Raw genomic sequence first — 22984 nt, 5'->3', positions numbered from 1 at the left:
ACTGAAGTTAAGTTCTGTAGAATTCCATGTATTAATAAATCTTTTGTTAGTTCATATGCCATATACTTCAATTGATTTTCATTTACAATTACAGTGACAAAATTGCCACTGGGTCTTTTGATAAGACCTGTAAACTATGGAGTGTAGAAACAGGAAAATGTTACTATACATTTCGTGGCCATACAGCAGAAATAGTGAGTATACTTATTCATAATATTTATTATATTACTTTAATTTATTTTATTGAATCCCTATGAATTAATTACAAAAGTATTTATGATGGCCTTCAGCTTATAATAGTCCATCATGTCTCATTCCCGTCACCAAGGTCCATAGTTCCCCGCCACCCCCAGCTTGCCTCTACAGAAGGCATATTTTTCCATCTGACATTTCAAAAATTGTGGTTTATAATACGGGTGCTGATAGGGTATCATGTATATCATATTAACTCCACTCAGAGCATGTCTGCTTTCAAAGTGTCCACTTTCCTATACCATTGTTATAATGTTCCCTTCTAGGCTACCTTATAATGTACCTTATAATGTTACTTATAGTGTTCCCTCCTATGCTACCTTCACCTTCCAGGAACAGGCTTCTGATTGAGGTCCAGTTTTTATGCTCTTCATTTCTATTGTTTTTAGACATCTGTTATTCCTCTACTCTATTTCTTTACAACCTACCTTTGAGGGAGATCATTTGTACCTCAGACTAACTTTACTCAGCATGATATTCTCCAGATTCACCTACATAGCAGAAAGTTTCATAACTTCATCATTTGTTATGGATCAGCAGTATTCCATCATGCAAATGCACTATAATTTCATTATCCAATCATCTGTTGGCATCATTGGAACCACATAATGTATAGTGTAGTTTTTTTTAAATACCAAACCACAATTTTTTAGTTGACTTTATTTCCAGTACAATTTTAGATTTATAGAAAAAATAAAGTAGAAGAAGGTTCCTCATAACCTTCCTTCTCCTATAACATCTCTTGAATCAACCCCCACTCCGCCCCACCAACCAGATGGTATACTTGTTATGTCTGATGACCTGTGACACATTCAGAAGGGCCTAGTAGCACTGGCTTTTGAGGATTTCATAATAGAGTATTGGTTCTAATTTTGTAATTTAAAAAGAATTTTTATTCTGTGTTCATATGATTGTCTCTACATAATCACAAACTGCTCTCACTTTAGCATTTTGTAGCTACTATCCAAGATCTCTACTCCATCACAAACAGACATGGGATATTAGAAGTATATGAGTACAGCTTCCAAACTGACTCTTTATTTTTTACTGGCTTGCTTTTAATGGGCTACTCAATGAGTTTTAATAAAATTATAAAAATAGCTTTTCAAGTAACATGGCTATATCATATAAAATATTTACATTAATTGTGTTTTGGGTACTAAAATAAATCAAATTTGCATAAGTAATTTGTTGCTCTAAATAGCTTTAATTTCTTTTGGGCAGCCCTTGACCTCAGCCCACTCTACATTGCATCTTATAGTAATTATTGCAATAATTGGCACCCTTAAAATGATTGCTTTTTAAAAATAAACAGACTATTTTAGGAGCACATTTTATATTCATCCTTCAGATTCAGAGAATAATCATCCAACAAGCTCAAGGTAATTTTCTAGACACTGGGGCTAATGCAGTGAAAAATTCTAACTGATCCTTATTGACATTGTATATATGAATTATGTTCTTAAATTATTGATATTTATTAGATTACTTGTACCTAATAACATTTCTAAGCGGTAGGTATTATTTTGTTTTACAATTGAGGATAGTGGGGCATAGAGAGCTTAAGTACCTTGTCCAAGGTTATAAGAAAAAATTATTCCTCACTATCATGGGAATGCATGTTTTGACACTCCCTTAGATTTTGGAAATTTTGGGGGGATATTTGGATTTTTTCCTTAAGTAATCCCTAATAGTTTCAGAGCCAGTAATATTATATTTCTTTTTCTTAATATTTTATTTAAACACCTTGATTACAAACATGATTGTGGTTGGGTTTCTGTCATATAAAGAACACCCCTGTCACCAGTGCAGCATTCCCAACATCAATGTCCCAATTCTCCCTCCTCCCCACCCCACCCCTGACTGTACTCTACACAGGCTTTCTATTTTCCTCATATTTTCTCATTGTTAGGATAGTTCTTAATATAGTTATTTCTGTAACTAAGCTCATCACTCTTTGTGGCGAGCTTCATGAGGTGAGCTGGAACTTTCAGCTCTCCTCTCTTTTGTCTCTAAAAATTATTGCAAAAATGTCTTTCATTATTTTTTGTTTGGTTGGTTTTTTGGCCACACCCGGCATTGCTCAGGAGTTACTCCTGGCTATCTGCTCAGAAATAGCTCCTGGCAGGCACGGGGGACCATATGGGACACCGGGATTTGAACCAACGACCTTTGGTCCTGGATCGGCTGCTTGCAAGGCAAACACCACTGTGCTATCTCTCCGGGCCCCTTTCATTATATTTCTAGGTAAATATTAAATATAGACTTGTGATACACAAAATGTTTTAAGACATAGTTGCTAGTCTTTAGGGATTTTGCAAGTAGACATTTCATAGTAGACAAAGTATTTTGAATAAGTTCAAAGATGTGTCACAAGTGTGCTAGAAATTGGGAGGGGAGCCACCTATAAAACACAGACTAAAAGTCTATTTGGCAAGCAGTACTTGGAGATAGTTATTTACCAAGAAATTTGGTTGCAAAGTCAGAAAGGTTTATTTAAAACTGGGTAATCAAAATCACTAAAGTTTTATTTTTTATATGGGGAAAATTGAAGCATATTTATAGGCCACTGGTAAGCAACTAAACTACAGGAAAGGGAAAGTTAGTAGAAACATCTTTCCTAGGAGCATACAGGAGATAGGAGGCAGAGAATAGAAAGGACCTCTGAATTTGAGACTGAAGGAAAGGTGAAACTCGGTTGAGAAATTTTCCAATTAATAGGTTAAATTTCTTAGGGAGATAGTAGGTGGCCAGATAATCCACAGGGAGAAATGAAGGTAGGGTTGAAAGGGTAATGACAGAGACTAAGAGCTAAAAGCAAATTGGTCAAAGAAGGACGTCATAATTCCAAGCTCAGATTTGAGGATATAGGCATGAATTAACTCCACTAGACTTTGCTAAATAGTTTCCCTAAAATAGTATTGGCTACATAAAAAGGTAGGTAATGTGAGTAAGTAGGTAAAATTCCAACTTGATCTTTCTAATTCTTGTTAGGAGTTTTAGGAAGATGGTTTCGTTAGGGTAGAGAGACTGAGTTTTAAAGATGCTTTTAGGGATGTTTGGATGGTGTCAGCTGAATAGAGATAATAGACCACAGAAAAAAGAAAACAATCTCAATGAGATGAAATATAAGCTGATTCTAGAGCTGTGGGGAGTTGTAGTAAGTCTTCCAGAGGAAGTGCTATCTATGTTCAAGGTGTGGCCAATAGAAGTGACTACTGGAAAGGATTTAAGGGACAGAAGTCTGAAGTTACTGCATGGATTTCACAGATAAAGTCCACATAGACTTGAACACAACACAGATTTTAATACCTATATACTTGAGTATAAGCAGAGTTTTGTGCCGAAAAACCCAAACTCAGCTTATACTCAGGTTATACTGATATTTGATTCGGTACACCGACACCGAATCAAATGCACATAGTCTTCAGTCATCTTCTGATGTCTGGTGGAGGAGGCAGTACAGTATTTCAGCTCAGTCCACAAGTTGTGGTTGAACTGAAGAGGTAGGCGAGGTAGGTGGCTGAACTGAACTGTAGGCCACTGAACTAACCCACAATACTCTGCACTTTGTATGAGACCAATAGCAGTGATGATGATATCTGCAAACTCAGTGATGATGACAATGTCTATGCTGTTACCCTCATATCAGATACAGCTGAAGCTCTGTGCATACAGATGATGATGAGGAATCCAATTTTGAAGGATTTTTAACTTTTGTGATTTAGCTTGATTATCTGTTAAGCTATAGTTTTCTGCACTTTATTTAAAGTTTTAAAGTTATTGTTGCTAGTTTACAGTTTTTCTTTATCAATAAATATTGAAAAACATTTAACCTACTGATTCCTCAATTATTGTAATTGTTTTGGGTATATATTTTTATTTTTGAAATTTACCAATGGTTGCTGCATTTTCTACCTTGGCTTCTACTTGATTCACTAAGTTTTTCCAGTTTTTAGGGTAAAATTAGGGGAGTCGGCTTATAATTGGGTCGGCTTATACCTGAGCATATGGGTAACCTATCATATTTTTTGGCAACCCCTACTTTTCCTGTTTGGGCTATATTCGCCATATAAGACTACCTCTCTTTTAATGCACACCAAATGGAAATTAAAGAACGTAAGAGAAAAAGAGTAGAACCCTCAAAGTTTAACAGTATATATTTAATAAAGCTAGACTTTGAAGTGCCAATAATCATTTTACATTTATCATTTGAAGTGAGTGAGTATGCTATTTAATTGTGATCTACATTGAGATCAGGGAGAGGGGGCTCTTCCAAGAGCAGCTGGCTGGGGTGCACTGATTAATAGGAAAGCCTGAGGGAGACTAGCTGTGTCTCTTTAAAGCTGAACATAGGACTGAGTGCCACCTGAAAGCTGCATACCAGGTGGCTGGATGGGATATGGAGATCAGAAATTTGGCTCCTCTGTGTGCCCTGAAAGATGAATCAGGACAAGCAGAGGACTTAGCACTGGAATGACTGAGTGATGATGCCTGGCAGCTGGTTGGGATGCAGCAGTAAGAGAAAGATCACTCATCCCTGAAGCTGGAGTAAGTTTCAGCATGCTGTATACCAGTGTATAAGACAACCCCCAACTTTTAAGACATTTTTCATGGGTTAAAAAGCTGTCTTATATGCTGAAAAATACAGCAAGTCCTTCAGAACTGTGAGAGTATTATTGGAAGAAAAAAATAGGAACTGGATTGTAAGAAGTATGGAAGCCAAAAAGGATGTGAGTTTTGCTTTTATTCTTATTTGTATGTGATCTGAAATAGCAAAACTAATAAGAGGCCCTGCAGTCCTCGGTTGACAAAGCAAACAAGCAACCTTCTACCAAGAGGGGAGGTGGCTGGTACTCAGAATTGCATATTTTCTATTGTACCCACATTGACAATGCTACATAATGCACAAATCATTTGACTCAGCCTACTAAAGTAATTGTATCATGATACTTTTCTATATATACTTAGAAATTTAAGACTAAAGCCTCTGCCATTCTTTTATTTCAGGTGTGCTTATCATTCAATCCTCAAAGCACATTGGTAGCTACAGGAAGTATGGACACAACAGCCAAACTATGGGACATTCAGAGTGGACAGGAACTATTCTCCTTAATGGTATGTTTATAATCTCAATAACTTCAAGTTATACATTTTCATTTTTCATTACTTCAGTTAAGCCAAATTCTTACTAATATAAGTTAAAAGATGTTTGGCAGTTCAGAATGTAGTGAGAAAATATATACCAATGTTTTGATTTATCTGAAAGACTAAGTGGATAGATAGGTGAATGGATGGATGAATGGATGGCTAGATAGAGGGATGTATAGATAGATGAGTGGATGAGAGAAGTCTATGGGGGTCTTCATTTTGATTAGATTCAGTCTGTAAGTGAAACCAATTTGACATTAAAGCCTATTTTCACTGATTAGAAGCACATAGGCAAGGTAATAAGAAATTCTTCGGAATAAGAAATCTGGAGACCCTGCTGGGATTTTTTTTTTTATGAACACACCCGTTTAATGCTCAGGGGTTACTCCTGGCTAAGCACTCAGAAATTGCCCCTGGCTTGGGGGGACCATATGGGACACCGGCGGGTCAATCCTTCCTTGGCTAGCACTTGCAAGGCAGACACCTTAGCTCTAGGGCCACCTCGCCGGCCCCATGGGATTTTTCCTCAGGTATATGACATTATTTTTCTACCCTCTATGTTATTTCATTTTTTGAATGCGTTTTGGTCACACCTGGAGGTTGTCAAGAAACTGTCTTTGACATAATGCTAAAGAATTGCTCTTGGTTGTACTTAGGGGATCTTGTACTACTGGGGACTAAAATGGAGCTACATGTAAACAAAATCTTGTACACAAAAACCCCCAAAATTTCAGCACATTGAAGTATCTTTCTTGTCCCAATCCTGAAACCTTTTATTTGCCCCAAATAAATGAAGATATTTATATATGTGTTTCTTACATTAATTCTGTTTGTTCTAATAGAGTTTTAAGCATACAACCTTACAACTCCACACCAACTACCAATGTCAATGTGTCACAAGTCAGTGACAATGTCACTAGTGTCACAAAGTCTCATCCTACATTGGAAAACTCATTAAATATTTTACCCTGAAACATCCTGATTAAAGGTATCAGCTGATTAGAGTTTTCTCTCTGAGAGTTTAGCAGGTAGAGCACTTAGCTTTATCAGATGTATACTCTTACTGTCACAATAGTTATTTCTGTTATCATCTTTTCACGACCGCTTCTTCAAACAAGTATCTGAGAGTTCTGTTCTTAGTACACGCCTGCCACCAGAGGATGAATTATTTAAGTATGGAACTTTAAAGTTCCACCACTTTTTAAAAACTTTGTATACAGATAACATTGGTTTGCAATACTGAATAGATTTTAGGAATACAATATCATATTTCTTCAAAATGTATACTAACACACTATGCCCAGCACATAGGTACTAATATTTTTCTATCACCATAAGTAGAACCCCTTCCCAACAACCCAATGGTAACTTTAGTAATGAGGTCAGAGTAGAAGGCTTTGTTTTTATGGCTATTATTTGTTCCTTTGCTTTGTCTCTATGTTTGCTACAGGTGAGAGAAAACATTCGGTATTTGTCTTTTTCCTTCTGGTTTATTTCCCTGAGCATGACCCCTTATAGTTCTATCTATGTTGTTACATAAGGCAAGATGTCATCTTGATTTGTAACTGAGTGGTATCACTGTGTATATAAACCATTTCTCATCCACTGGTATCTGTTGGTGGGTACTTAGCTTGCTTCCTGGTATTGACTGTTGTCAATAATACCTCAATAAATATAGATATGCATGTACTTTCACAACTTAGTGGTTTTTGTCACCTGTATTTAAATTTTGTAATTTGGAGCTAAGTAATTTATTTTTTAATTGAATCTCTTTTTAATTTAAAAACTAATTATGTTGATTTATTGGTTTAATGAGAAAATGAGGTTTATACTTAAGGCATTTACATCAGAGAAAGGCTTTTCTCATCATGTTGCAGTTATATTTAGCAGCCCTACACAGTAGTCAGCTGAAAGTCATGTCAATGGCTACATATTTGTTAATGTATTTCATATCAAAGCATCAGTTGTTTCATTAATTTGAGACTTTTCTCATTTTCTGGTGTTTGGGTGTTTTATACATTTATCTTGGAACTCAATGATTCCATCCACTGATCATGAAGTCTGGAGTTTTCCATTTCACCAACCAAGATTCTCAGTTTTACCATTTCTGTTTCTCAGTTCTGCTCTCATATCCTCCTGTGTTTTATTTGTTCTCCATTCTAATTTCTTTGTGCTCATTAAATAGACTAAGAAATTTTACCCTAGAGTCCTTTTTCAGAAAGATTATATAGGTCACCTTTACTGATGAGTCCTCAAAATGACAATCTTTGCACATTACCCCTAGATTTTCTGTGCAGTTCTTTTTTTTCATGGTTTATTTTGTAGTCTCAGAAATGCCTCTTTTCTACTTCGCTCTCTGTGTCCCCCTCACTACCAGGGATATCTTAGGGGAGGGGGGAAACCTACTGAAGGAGGGTGATTATCTTGTGGCCTCATTAGTGGTTTTAGAAAACCATGACACTGACTACAAGTGGAGCCAGGATCCATGGTACTTACTTCTCATGTACTTCAGATATGGAAACTCTGGGTTCTTTTCCTCACAGTGAATAGTCACTAGCATTAGTGGAACCAAATCCAACATACCCAGCCTATTACAGGTGTGTCCTCCAAGCTTCAAAACTAATAAACCCCAGAATTTGTGATTTATAATTGACTTGCTTTGTGCCTAAATTAATCTTTATAATGAATTTAGAGAATGGTGAAATGACCAAAATCTCATCACTGAAAAGTCTCATCCTCTCTACAAAAATGTACACTCACTTTCAATTGTCCTCTTTCTCATCTCTAGGTTCCTACAAATACTTTTACTCTCTAGTTTTGCCTTCTGTCACATTTTATTTCAAACAGTAACATTGTCACTTATAGAAACTCTTTCATCTGCAAACTAAACCTCTCTCTTTTTTAGGGACATTCAGCTGAAATTATCTCCTTGTCCTTTAACACATCAGGAAACAGGATCATCACAGGGTCTTTTGATCACACAGTTGCAGTGTGGGATGCAGATACTGGAAGGTATTCTTGATTTTTGAGACTTTTTTTTTAACTAGGCCAGAAAATTAAAAGATATTATTTGTTATCTGTTGAACCTTGTGTCTATTAATACATGTTTTGGATTCTATAGGCATAAGAAATTGGAAAATTATATTCAGTAACTATATCACTGATCTGCTCACAAAAAAGTGTTTTCTAGGAATACCAACATGAAAGATGGATTTGGCAAGAGCCTGCTTATCCCATGTAATGTGCCATCAAAATTCAAAAGCTTATCATTATGGTAAAATGGATATTATAAAAATTAAACCATATTAATTTTCATGTTTAATTTGGTCCAAAAACTTTTACTTCCTTTCTAGTTAGTTTTGATTTTGATGGCCAATACATTGGTTGTATCAATTATTTTGTTTTGTAAAATTCTTCTCAGATAAATTATTATCCAAGGTTCCAGTCAAGAGGCCATAAAAAGAAAGGAGAGTGAAGAAAACTCTTTAATATACATGTGTACTTTCTTTTAAGAAAAAAAACAATTAAATGTATGATGTCTCTGTGAGATCAAAGTTACAAACACGTTCATGGTTGTGCTTCAGTCATACTATGTTTGAGCATCCATCCAGTGTTCCAAGTTTTTCTATTGCCCCCCCCCCATCCTTCTTCAATGCTACACTTTTCTTTTTAGCACTATGATTTGCCCTATTATTATTATCATCATTGTTATTATTATTATTTTTATTATTATTATTATTATTATTATTATTATTATTATTATTTTTGGGGGTCACACCTGGTGGTGCTCAGGAGTTACTCTTGGCTTTGTGCTCACAAATTGCTCCTGGCAGGCACTAGGGACCTTATGGAATGCCTTAATTCAAACCACTGTCTGTCCTGGGTTGGCTGCGTGCAAGGCAAAGTCCCTACACTGTGGTATCACTCTGCCTTACAATTATTAAAGAATATTGTGCATTTTACTTTTCCTTATTTCAGTACCCGGTTTTTGTCTAGAGTGATCACTTCCCACTATCATAATCATAGTGGTCCTTTCTCTAACATAACTATTCTCACCACCACCACCATTCCCCCAGTGTGGTAAGCTTCTACTATAGATGTACCTAAGGAGAAACCAAGATCCACTCACTAGGTATAAGAAAAAAATTAGAGTATAAAATCTTTTTGTTAATTCTATGTATTTCTGGAATGTTGTTTTATTATGTCATTCCTGTCTGAGATATTATTTTTTGATGAAATAAATTTTTTAATTAATTTTGTTGAAATTAGTACTTTGGGGAAATACAGTAAAATACCTTTCTGTTATTTCAGAAGAGGTTGTTTTATAGAATATAATTTAGGTTCAAGACTGATAAGCTTGACATCATCACTTATGGTGTACATCATGAATACCTTAAAGTAAGGTATTTTTACCAGTTGAATCATTTCTACTTGTAGGAGGGTCTATACCCTATTTGAGCATTGTGCAGAAATCAGCAGTGCCTTATTCAACTGGGATTGCTCTCTTATACTAACCAGCTCTATGGATAAAACCTGTAAGGTAAGTTCAAGAACTATATTTGATTTATGATTTTTATACCTACAATTCTTTTTACAGTTCTTATATAACCATTATGCCAATAACAAACTTCGGATATCATATCAGGTCAAGTGGCCTACTGTTGTATTATCTCTCTAGTGCCAACAATTGCTAGATTTAGATTTATGTCAAGTTTCTGAATCCCCCCAATTTTTGTTTTTATTTTTGTTTTTGGGCCACACGGGTTTTGGGCCACATACCTTGTTATGAGCTCAGAAATTGTTCCTGGCTTAGGGGACCATATGGGACACCAGGGGATCAAACCTTGGTCTATCCTAGGCTAGCACGAGCAAGGCAGGCACCTTACCACTGTGACACCACTCCGGCCCTTAATCCCCAAATTTTAAAGGGATAATGAAATAGAAAACACAAAATAATTTCAATTGAGTCAGATATATTGATTTTACAGAACATTTAAATGTATACTATTTTTGTTTAATATCTTTTCATTTATTGATTTGATTCATTGATCCAAATGATACATCCAAGAATTTGTAGAACAGTAGTTTCAAATTATTCAGAATTTGTGTTCTGGAATTGTTACTTTATTATATATATCAAAAGCATAATAACTTTAATTTACTTTTTGTTTACTAACATTATAGTTTTAGGCCCAATTCTTTATTTACCATTTGATAACTTCAATGAAAACAGGATACTTTAGTTGCAATCAGTAAAACATATTTTAAGACATTTTTTCTAATGTAGTAGCACTGTATTCCTAATAATAAGCATACATTCACTCTATATGTCTATCTCTGTTTTTGTTTATGTTCAGAATGTGCTTGTTTGGTGGTTGATTGTGTGGTCTTGTCATGAATCAAGGTTAAATTGAAAGAATATATGAAAACTATACATATTATTCTGAGATTACTTTATTAGTCATAAGCACATAATAATGATAAATATTTATAGACATATTTGCACTTGAGAAATAATTTCATATCTATTTTTTCTTTATTATAGCTGTGGGATGCTACAAATGGAAACTGTATAGCAACATTAACAGACCATGATGATGAAATACTAGAGAGCTGTTTTGATTATACTGGAAAGCTTATTGCAACGGCATCAGCTGATGGTAGGCAATCTATCCATAAATTTAATTGCTTTGGATTGTATTCTTCGTTTGATAAATGTTTATAACTATAAAATATAGTCCAATTCCTGGGACCAGCAAGGTGGCGGTAGAGGTAAGGTGTCTGCCTTGCAAGCGCTAGCCAAGGAAGGATTGCGGTTCTATCCTCTGGCGTCCCATATGGCCCCCCCAAGCCAGGGGAAATTTCTGAGTACTTAGCCAGGAGTAACCCCTGAGCATCAAATGGGTGTGGCCCAAAAAAGAACTATATATATATATATATATGTATATATATATGTCAAATTCTATCATGACAATTACAATAGAATTGATATATAACATCTAGGGTACTCATGAATGTTACTATATCATATTTGTAATATACTCTTGACAACCTCATATGATGCTATGTAACATCTGTTACCTTATTTTTTTTTTTTAATTTTTGGGCCACACTCAGCAGTGCTCAGGGGTTCCTCCTGGCTATCTGCTCAGAAATAGCTCCTGGCAGGCACAGGGGACCATATGGGATGCTGGGATTCGAACCAACCACCTGGGTTGGTCCTGGGTCAGCTGCTTGCAAGGCAAACACCGCTGTGTTATCTCTCTGGCCCTCTGTTACCTTCTTTTTTTTTCTTTCATTTTTTTCTTTATTTAAACATCTTGATTACATAAATGATTAGGTTTCAGTGATATAAAGAACCCCCCTCTTCATCAGTGCAACATTCCCACCACCAATGTCCCAAATCTCCCTCCATCCCACCCCACCCCCACCTGTACTCCAGACAGGCTTTCCAGTTCCCTCATTCATTCACATGATTATGGTAGTTCTCTGTGTAGTTATTTCTATAGCGTATTGACCACTCTTTGTGGTGAGCTTCATGAAGTGAGCTGGTGTTCCAGCCCTCCTCTCATTGACTCTGAGGATTGTTACAAAAATGACTTTTATTTTTCTTAAAACCATAATGTCACATAGTGTTATTATGATTCTTCATCATCTCCCTGATAGCTTAATATAATGATATATTCTAGTCCAACTCCCTGATGATCATTTATTACACTAAGATGCTCTCATCAGCAATTGATGGTGTGATAATAAAATGGCATAACCTTTCTTGATAGCCAAGTGCTGATGAATGTATATAATACTATGCTATATGTTTATTTTTGATCAGCATGTGAAATTCTATACTGTCTTCATATTGCCTGTTTTATTTGCTGCCACATTTTGTGTATATTTTCTGTTATGTATGTTATAGCATGTTCATATCATTTTTCTATGACACTTGCTACATTATATAACATTATGATTTAATAAACTATACATAATTCTGTGAGTGTGTTAATCCAACCCTTTATTTTTTGCATCATTATAAATGTTTTTTTATTTAAAAATATTTAAACACAATGATATACAAAATACTTCAGACCAGTTGTTTATTTCCCATAGTTACAAAGTTATGATGATTGATTTTCAGTCGTACAATGTACAACACCCTTTATCAGTGTACATTTCCCATGAATAATGTTTCCGGTTTCCCTCCTGCTTTTCCCCCTGTAGGCCTCTACGGCAGACAGTTTTATTTTTATTTAATCACTGTGTTTACAAAAATTGTCATACTGAATTCAGTCATATAATGTACACCACCCTTCACCAGTATGATTGTCTCACCACAGTGTCCCCCATTTCTCTTCCCTACCCCAACCCCTGCCTGTCTCTCAGACAGGCATTCTGTCTCTCTCCCTCACTATCATTATTCATTATTATGGTAGCTAATACTGTGGTTAGTGCTTTAATGCACTCACCACTCTTTGTGACAAACTTCATGTCATGAGCTGGTCTTCCCAGCATTTAGCTCTATTGTCTCTGGATATTATTGCCAACATGTTTTTGATTTTTTCTTATATTCCTCAGATAAGTGAAACTATTCTATGTCTATCCCTTTCCTCTGGCTCATTTCACTCAGCATAATAGTCTCCATGTCCATTCATGTAAAGACAAATTTTATTACTTCATTTTTCCTAATAGCTGCATAGTATTCCATTGTATAAATGTACCACAATTTTATAACCATTCACCTCTGTTGGTCACCTGGATTGTTTCCAGATTCTGGCTATTGTAAATAGTGCTGCTATAAACATAGGGGGCACAGTGGGCATTTTTGTATTGTGTTTTTGTGTACCTAAGGTATATCCCTAGGTGTGATATTGCTGGATCATATGGAAGCTCAATTTCCAGCTTTTAGAGGAATCTTCATATTATTTTCCAGAAAGTCTGGACTAGATCACTTTCCCATCAGCAGTGAATTTGTTTTTTTCTCCAGCACCTTGCCTGCACTGGTTGTTCTTGTTCTTTGTGATGTATACTCTATGGCATAGATGATACTTCATTATTGTTTTGATTTGCATCTCCCTGATGATTAGTGATGTAGGATAGTTTTTCATGTGCCTTTTGGCCACATGGCATACATTTTTATTCTCTGTCTCTTCTTTGTCACCATGGTTTGCAATATTGTAACTGAAGGAGTATCATCTTGTCCAAAGTGTTCATTTTCAACTATCATTGTCATTGAGCTACCTTCTCTGTCCTAACTGAACTCCCCCACTTTTTGGTACCAAACTTTCTTTATCCTCTCTTTTGTTCTTGAGTCCTTGTTTTATTTTGCTCCAAATTCTAGCTATTGTAAATAGTTCTGAGATGAACTAAAAATGAAAAAAGTTTTCCTGCATTGTGTTTTTAGGTGCTCAGGGTATATTTTTTGGTAGTGGTATTGAGAGATATTGCTGATTCATATGGAAGCCCTTTTAATTTTTTTTTAAGAATATCCATATTGTTTTCCAAAAATGGCTTAACCAGTCAACATTTTCACCAGAAGTGAATGAGAGTCTCTTTTCCCCCATATTCACGACTGCACTGTTTGTTCTTATTCTTTTTGATCTGTGCCTGTCTCTGTGGTGAGAGATGATATCTCATTGTTGTTTTGATTTGTATCTCCCTTTATCCAAGCCTTTAAAACCAGGTTTGATTCGTGCTATATTTACTCCATATACTTAATTATTTCACTTTCTTTAATTTATTTATTTCACTAGTGCAATTCATTTCACTGCATTATGTCTATGCTATCTATAGATCATCAAGTAAAATACTATATTATATATACATACATTGTCTTCCACATGACCAAGTAAATAGCTCATGATATCAAACCATATATCATACTTACAGTAAGCATATATTCCTGACAAACAGGTAAGGCAGATTACAATTTCTTCCTCATTCTCTGTCAAACCATTTGACATCAGATAAAGTATAACACTTTCTAATACTGTGATACATTTTTATTTTTCTTAGAATAACAATATATCTTGGTCCACTTTACTATATAAGTTTCTGTCATGCACTGATAAGAACTTACTATGTTTATTTTATATCATGGCATCACACACCATAGAACCAGACTTGGTAGCTTTACATTCACTTTGATCATAAAGTATAATTCTATCCTCTTATATGTGACCTATGTGTTTATGCTATACTATATAATATTGAACCGTATCCTACACACAATAAAAATATAAAATATACCATCACTTATATGTACAATAAGCAAGCAGTCATTTATTTAGGATAAATTATAGTGTTGTATTTATTTCTGTGAACAACATGTAAGCTATATAAGACAATTTCCCTTTCGATTTGTATTCTCCCTCATAAATATACATGCTAAACAATGTCTGTGTTATGTCCTGTCAACAACATAGGATATATAACAGTTTATGTGAAATTTTCTCCTTATTATGTTGGGTACATGATGCATTATTTAACATAGGTGGCAAGCCACAGCATGTCTAGTTATCATGATGTTGACCACTTATTGTGTTCATTATCTTTGTCTTTCTCATTTCTTTCAAAACCAAAAGTTGCCGAATTAGTGCTACATCCATGCAAAAAAATCACAGATGAATATAAATTGCTTTTATTCTCTGTAATAACCACATGTCACGGCACATTCTGGGTTATCGCCTTGATGATCATGTATAATACTATAATGCTCTTGAATAATAAATTTGATCATCACAGAATTGCAACAATATATCCTATGTAACCATACATACACTGTATCTCCCAATTGCTCTTATTACTTTATGAGTCAATGATTACCATTCTTGTTACAAGAAAAACAAAACATTCTATATATGTTTCATCTCTGTCTACTAGACACATATAATATTATTGTAATGTATTCTCTGTGATGCGAGTAATACTAACTTGCTTTTTATCATTGTCTGTATAACTCACCTGTACTAGGCTATATTTCACATACTGTATCAGCTCTTAATTCATATTGAAACTGAATAACCTCTTAGAAAACAAGTTTGCATGTTATTTTTGTCTCTGTCTCTTAGAGCCACAGTGAGGATTATCTTTTCATGATGATGTTCAACACACCTTTCACATCAGACAAGGCTTAATCTTTGCTTGTATTTGTTCCATATGAACAACATATTTTGAAATACTGACTGCATCCTTTGTGCAATATCAGCTATTATAGAATTCTGCCAGTCATTTATATTAATTACATAAGCTTTATTTAAATCACTGCATTTCATGCTCCAGTATATATAATACCTTCATAGTTATGCATTATTCTATTCTATTTATTTTCTTTATAAACATTGATGATTTTGTCCTATGTTTTGTTTTCTTTATAACTAGAAATATATATGCTGCAACCAACTGTTTCTGAGCCATTATGTTGACAACCACATGGGATTTTATACTATGTTGCACCATAATATTAAAAGTCATACATAATATTCTGTTTGCATCCTCTCTTTAATAGCCACATATTTACATATAGATAAGCTTCTTTGGTGACTATTTTTTTTGTATTTCAATGTGAGTTGTTTCAATAGAGACACTTTATGCTACTTTTTTTTCTGACATCTCTTTGATATCCATGTATTCTAACTTATGTGTCATGTGCTTCATTTCATTATTTAATGTATCATCCTGAAAATATTGTGATAGTATAAATGTGTCATACCTTTGACATATGACACTGTTCTCTGTAATGTTTTTGTATGCCACTTTCATCTCTGATATATGGATTTTCTTCTTTCTCACCACATAAAATGCTACACTATTTATTATATCTTTGATAAAAGTGTGTGAAATTAGTAAGTCTATATCTTCTAATGAAGGTTGTCTTTTACAGCTTCATCATCATCATATTAAAATTACTTATCTTCATTAAAATTGTTAACAAAGGATTATTTGATACTATAACAATGACATAAAGATTCTACTTACCCTCCAGCATAGCTCATTGATTCTGAAAAAATACCAGCATTGATTGTCTGATTTATTAGGGTAAAGTTCTTTTATGTGGAATAATAGTGCCCAGTAATTATTGGGAAAACAAAGATAGTTGTTGCTGATGCTAGAAGACCAGAGCAGGAGATGAATGGTCTGGATACAGTGAGGCCTCCCAAGCAAAGACAGCTGTAAAAGGTCCTTTACAGAAAGCTCCAATTCCTTAGGCATTCCTTACAGGGACTCATGCATTATAGCCCAATAGTCAGGTCTTCAAAAAAAATGCAGAGATCATAAGCAGCCTGGAGACTGCCTGGAGACTCAGCCTGGGACAATGGATGTAAATAGTCATCAGAGGCATGCCTTCTGAGCTCTGGTGACTAAGAGTGCATTCTAAGATGGAAAGCCTTGTTTGCTTCATCAATGGACAGAGTTGATTTGGGAAGAATTAAATTAATGGTGTCATACTGATGATAAAACTGGTACAAATAGCATCATTCATATGGAGGCACTTCTTTCAGTATACTTATATTTCACTGTATATAGTTATAAGTTGAATAGCAGAGGTTGCAAAGTGTCTTCATACATACTAAATCATGTCTTTTTAGCTTTATAGGCCTTTTTAGGTTCCCAGGGTAATAAAATTATTTTTTTTCCCTCTCACTTCTGACCAGAGTGATTGGCTCTTTCTCTGGCAAGATAACACAGAACTTATATGCCAGATAATGTTGAGGTAATATAATTCAACTTATTTGATTAAGTTTTTGAATTTATATAAATATACATGCATACCACTCTTTTCAAAAAGGAACAGCAAGAGTTTTCTGTGCAACCACAAGAAAACGCATTGCCGTATTGGAGGGCCATGAGAGTGAAATTTCAAAGGTGAGTTGTTTTCTCATTTAGAGCAAGTTATTTTAACAATTTGAAGTAGCAAAAATTTAGTATACACATGCCTATTAACAATAAGTTATTAAGATTTGTTTAGTTATTACATTTATAGTAATCAGTTACATACTTTATTTTTAAGTGTGTGTCTAAACTTAGCATGATAATTTCTTAAACCTTTCAAAAATTATATAGTGGTATTTTCTTCAGTCATCAGCAAATTATTTTATTTTTTAACATATTGGTTAATGAAATCTAGATGAATTATGAAGTGATTTTACTGGTGCTAGTTCATTTTATGCAAAAATTAAATCATTCAATCCAGTGAGTTTTCTGAATGAGATACAAGTGAGGGACATTTAAATTCTTAACAGTTTCTAAAATCACCCATTTTTTTTTACTTATTTATGGATATTTTTTTGGGGGGTGCATACTAGTGCTATTCAAGGGCTAATACCAGCTCTGTGCTTAGGGATTGCTTCAGACATTGCTTAGGGACTAAAATCACCTATTTTGAAGCTTTAAGGATGCATGTTGAGAATTTTTATGAGCTTTTCCCAAAATGTTATTAATAGGATCATTCTATTCATAATCTGGGGATTAGAAGAGATATCAAGCTATTTTGGAGCCAATTGGTTTTTCATGGTTTTTCTTCTCAAATCAGTCTGGTTTCTGTGTCTCCTGCCTGAGTTTAAGTTGCCTTCATTGTTTTTAAATTATCAATGTGATAGTTTCAAGTCTCTGAAGGTGTCATTTGGAGGCCTTGCTGTACCCTCTCCTCCTCCTTCTGTACCTACCACTGGTCATTGTCACCCTCTTGTACATTAGTACTGATCTCTCAGAAGTGCCAGATTACACACCCTCTTAGGTTGAGCAGCTTTACAACTGGCAGAAATAAAGAGAATGTGGTTGTAAAGACATGAGAGACAGTCTATGGAGGGAAATCATATCATGCCTCTTAGTGTTTGACCTGTTAGTATTAACATTTTAAGTTTGTTTCACTTAACAAGTGCTTATTGTGTGAATACGTATGTGTGTTCACGTGTTTTAAATTTTATTATGTTTGTTAAGTGGATTCATCTAGACATGGTTTTTATATGCACTATACATCGAGCACATTCATTCATTAACGGGTTTGTTTTTTTGTGCTTGGGTCAAACCTAACTGTGCTCATGGATTAGTTTTGGCTTTGCACTCAGGGACCACCCACGGAGGAGGACTTGGAGACTAGTGGGATTCCAGGAATCAAATCAGGGTTGGCCACCATGCAAGACAAACATTCTACCTGTTGTTCATTTGCTCAGACTCAAAAGATCTTATTCTTTGACTGTTTATTTGTTTTGATACCATGTTTGACAGTGCTCAGGACTTATTCCTCAGGAATACTCTCAGTGGTGTTGGAAGGACCCTTTGTGGTTGGTCCCAGTGATTGAACTCTTAAGATCCAAGTGCAAGGCACACTTCCAGTTACTACACTCTCTCGGACATAAATCCTTGGTGTGGTAACTATTTGACATATCCTCTATATCAGGCATTGTGATTTTTGGAGAAAGTATGAGAACAAAAATAAATAGACTTGCCTATCTCTAATGCAGGGGTGGCGAACAAGTTCGACACAAAGAGCCAAAATTTTAAACTGTGAGAATCAGAGAACCACACCACAGAATGACCTGCCAAAACAGACAAATACTCACATAAAAGCATATAATTTTAACAATAATATATTAAACACATAAGAGGCAAAGAGCAGCATTCATTTTGGCTGGGAGCCGCAGCCGCGTGTTCGCCACCCCTGCTCTAATGTGCAGTAAGATATGTGGTCCAAGTCATGTTCTGATGATTGAGAAGAAAGTATACACTGGATGTAGCAAGGCAAAGAAAGCCTACAATATCTTTTGACTACCTTTCCAAGGCCAGCTTTGCCTGTCACTTTGCAGGCACTTGCATTATTCTTAAAGATTATCACTGTGTTTCAAGTATCAATAAACACAAAGCCTTCTTTTGAAGAGCTGATGTTCATATTCTCTGTGACACAGTTTGCAGTGGAATCCATTGCTTTTGGTGATATAGCATCAGGTGGCAGAGTCAACATTGGGTTTGGTATGTAGGTTTTTGTTCACAACTAGCCTCTCTTGTGGAGAAAGGCATCCTGAGTTTTTGTATGAGATAGTGAGCACTCATATTATCAGGTGTCTTTAGTCTTTGTCCTTGTTCTTATAATTGGGAAGAAAATAAATTTCCAGTACTAGATTTTAATATTTTATATATTAGTACCTATCATGTTGTTGTTTTAAACAATGACTGAAATTTCTTCTGGAAGAAAAAAAATCTCATTCAGCCTTAATGGAAAATAATATAGAGATTTGTCCAAATCTACCATATGGCCCAGTGACACCACTCCTTGCTTGGCTTCTATTCTTCCCAAAACATAAACAATTAATTTAAAATGATATATGCACATATATGTTCCATACCATACTTAGTACATTAGCCAAGAATACAATCCAAAGACCCAATTATGGATGAATGAATCAATTAGTTGTTTATAGACAATGGAATGCTATGCAGCTCTATGAATAAAACAAAAATTATGGAATTTGCAGCAACATGGATGGATATTATACTAAGTGAAGTCAGTCAGAGGAAAGGGATAGATGCAGAATGCTCTCTCTCATGTGTGGGACTTGAAGATACATAGAAAATTAACTGCAAAGCTTCAAAGGCAACATAGTGGGAGAACTAATCATACAACTGATTTATGAGAGGAGGGAATTTTAAAGAGTGGGGTGTGTGGTCCTTAAAAGAAGTGGATATATTGATCATGGATATGGTATTGGAAGTATGTGCATGAAAACCCATTTTTAATACCATTGTGAACCACAGAATCTCAAGCAATAACTTTTTTAAATGAAGAAACACTTCAATTGGGAAGTCATGGATGCTGAGAAATGTCCCTATTTGCTGATTTAAAATGTATTGAAAATAACTGCCCTTCCCTGTATGTTCCTTTTCTTCTCATTGCTTTTCTTGTTGTTAGATTTCTTTCAATCCCCAAGGGAACCGTCTACTAACTGGCAGTGCTGACAAAACAGCAAGACTCTGGGATGCTCACACGGGTAAATGCCTCCAGGTTTTTGAGGGGCATATGGATGAGATCTTCTCATGTGCTTTCAACTATACAGGCGACATCATCATTACAGGTAGGAGACAAACTGCATCCAGTTTGCCATTCACCTTAGCAGTTGCAAAGGTGTAGATCAAACAGGCCTCTGCTCATTTCCCTTCTGTTTTCACAGTCCCTGGCTCACCTTGATGCCTCCAATATATTGGATTTTAGTTGCAAAGCTGAACTATAGGAGTGAGATATACTTTGATAATTTTGCCAGTTGTCAATTTTTGTGTCTCTGGTGCTCTTGTTTAATGAGTATGAAACTCCCTGAGGCATTATACACTGAATGGTTAATATTTAATGAATAAGTAGTCAGTAACTAAGGCAGGTCTAGACTCAAGTTCCCCACTTTTGACTTTGTAACCCATAGGAGGCTTGTTTATTTGAGAGAAGTTCATTTCTCTTTGGATTTTCTCTAAGAAAACACAATATTTGTGTAAAAGTATATAAGATGACTTTCTCAACCATTGACAAGTTATTGTAAATGAATTTTGTTGGCAAAATTTTATTTTTTAGCAATGCTTTATAAGATTGATAAGGAGCTAATTCTGGCTGGAGAGAAGTTCATTTCTCTTTGGATTTTCTCTAAGAAAACACAATATTTGTGTAAAAGTATATAAGGTGACTATATCAACCATTGACAAGTTATTGTAAATGAATCCTGTTGGCAAAATTTTATTTTTTAGCAATGTTTTATAAGATTGATAAGGAGCTAATTCTGGCTGGGAAAAAAAGGTGAGAATGAAAAGTATATGGTTATACTAAAACAAGGCCAAAAATAGCAACAGAAGAGGCAGGAGCAATAGCACAGTGGTAGGGCATTTGCTTTGCATGTGGCTGACTCAGGACAGACCTCAGTTCGATTCCCAGTATCCCATATGGTCCCCAAGCCAGGAGCATTTTCTGAGTGCATAGCTAGGAGTAATCCCTGAGTGTCATCGGGTGTGGACCAAAAACAAAATAAACAAACAAACTAAAAGGAATAGCAACAATAATGTTCATCCTCCTCTGTGATTTTCCAGTCAGAGAATTGGCAGTCAATGGAGATCTGTCACTGTTCTAGGTAGAGCCTAGAACAAGTAACTGCATCCCCATGATTCCTATTGTGTCTGTGAGCATTGAAACCTGATTCTAGCTTACAGGGTTAAGTGTTAGCTACTCAAGGCTTGTTTTATTTTATTTTTTGGTAGGCAGCAAAGATAATACGTGTAGAATATGGCGTTGACTGAAGAAGACCAATCCATCATCTTGCCTGGCTGTCATGGTGCTCAGGATCTGGCACTCGGAAGAGAATAAGAAAGCTATGTCAGTATTTCATATACTTTCTCTTATTTTCTAAGAGAAAACTATCCTTAAATTGACAGATATGATCATTAAAACTGATGGACTTCTATCACTTCTTGATAGTATTTTGTCAAGATAAGAGTAAACAATGTAACATTTGCTAGTTATCTCTGGTAATCTCAATCTTAGGGTTTTGTTTTGTTTTGTTGAGTTTTCATTGTTTTGATTTTGAACCACTCCTAATAGTGCTCAGACCTTACTTCTGGCTCTGTGTTCAAAGCTTACTATTGATTCTGCCTTCAGGGATTACTCCTGAGAAAGCTTGGATGACCATATGTAGTGTCAAGGATTGAGCCTAGGTCATACTCTATTCTTAATTTTTGAGTAATAGTTATTCCTCATATATCATGGTGCTATTAATTTTCTTTTTCACAAACAGTGTACAAGTTTGACTATAGCCAATATGTCCTTTATTATTCATTACTTGTGGGTGGGTAAATTCATCTTTTTATTAGTTATTATGTTGTAAAATATTGGATAGTCTTTTTGTAACATTTCATGCACTTAGCAACCACAGCTTGAATGCATGAAGAGTACCAGCTAAAAGAGATCTAAGGAAAAGCAGTCCAAGGCACATTCTAATCACAATGATGAAACCACAGATAGGATTAGAATAGTGAAAGCTGCAAAATCAAAATGAGAAATTACGGGTCAGAGTGGTAGCACGAGCTGTAAGGCATCTGCCTTGCCTGTGCTAGCCTAGGATGGACCATGATTCTATTCCCTGGCATCCCATATGATACCCCATGCCAGGAGTTATTTCTGAGTGCACAGTCACAGTGACCCCTGAGCATCATTGGGTGTGGCCCCAAAACCAAAATAAAAAAAAGAGAGAGAGGAATTACATACAAACCAGCATCTTTAAGATTTCTAGCAGATTTATCAAAAGCAAACGTCAATGCCCAAAGGTAGTGGTAGGCTATTGTAACCAAACTCAACAAAATGGATGCTTTCCAAAGAGAAGTTCACCCAGCCAGACTTACATTCAGGTTTGAAGGAAGGATACACAGCTTTACAGATAAACAACAGTTCATAAAATTTACAGACAAAAATAGAAACTTAAAGAACTGGAGGGTCTTCTTTAAGGCAAGGCAGATCCAACACACACCGAACTTCTACAAAAAGATGACACTTAATCCCATGACACACATCTATCTCAATGTAAATGGACAAAATGCACAAGTTAAGAGACACAGTGTATAAAAA

General features: G+C 35.3%; 1 protein-coding gene across 1 annotated transcript in view; it reads left to right on the top strand.

Moving 5' to 3' along the window:
- Positions 1 to 21659, top strand: part of DAW1 (dynein assembly factor with WD repeats 1) — a 32762-nt gene extending 11103 nt beyond the window's left edge. The window contains exons 5-12 of the mRNA XM_049768424.1: positions 95 to 194; positions 5263 to 5370; positions 8309 to 8415; positions 9841 to 9943; positions 10949 to 11063; positions 17186 to 17262; positions 20303 to 20465; positions 21625 to 21659. Of these exons, the coding sequence (XP_049624381.1) occupies positions 95 to 194; positions 5263 to 5370; positions 8309 to 8415; positions 9841 to 9943; positions 10949 to 11063; positions 17186 to 17262; positions 20303 to 20465; positions 21625 to 21659 (808 nt within the window). The remainder of the gene's footprint in view (positions 1 to 94; positions 195 to 5262; positions 5371 to 8308; positions 8416 to 9840; positions 9944 to 10948; positions 11064 to 17185; positions 17263 to 20302; positions 20466 to 21624) is intronic.
- Positions 21660 to 22984: the final 1325 nt, after the last annotated feature.

The sequence above is a fragment of the Suncus etruscus genome, chromosome 2 (assembly GCF_024139225.1).
Source record: "Suncus etruscus isolate mSunEtr1 chromosome 2, mSunEtr1.pri.cur, whole genome shotgun sequence".
Taxonomy (NCBI): Eukaryota; Metazoa; Chordata; class Mammalia; order Eulipotyphla; family Soricidae; genus Suncus; species Suncus etruscus.
This window is presented reverse-complemented; position numbering and strand designations above follow the sequence as displayed.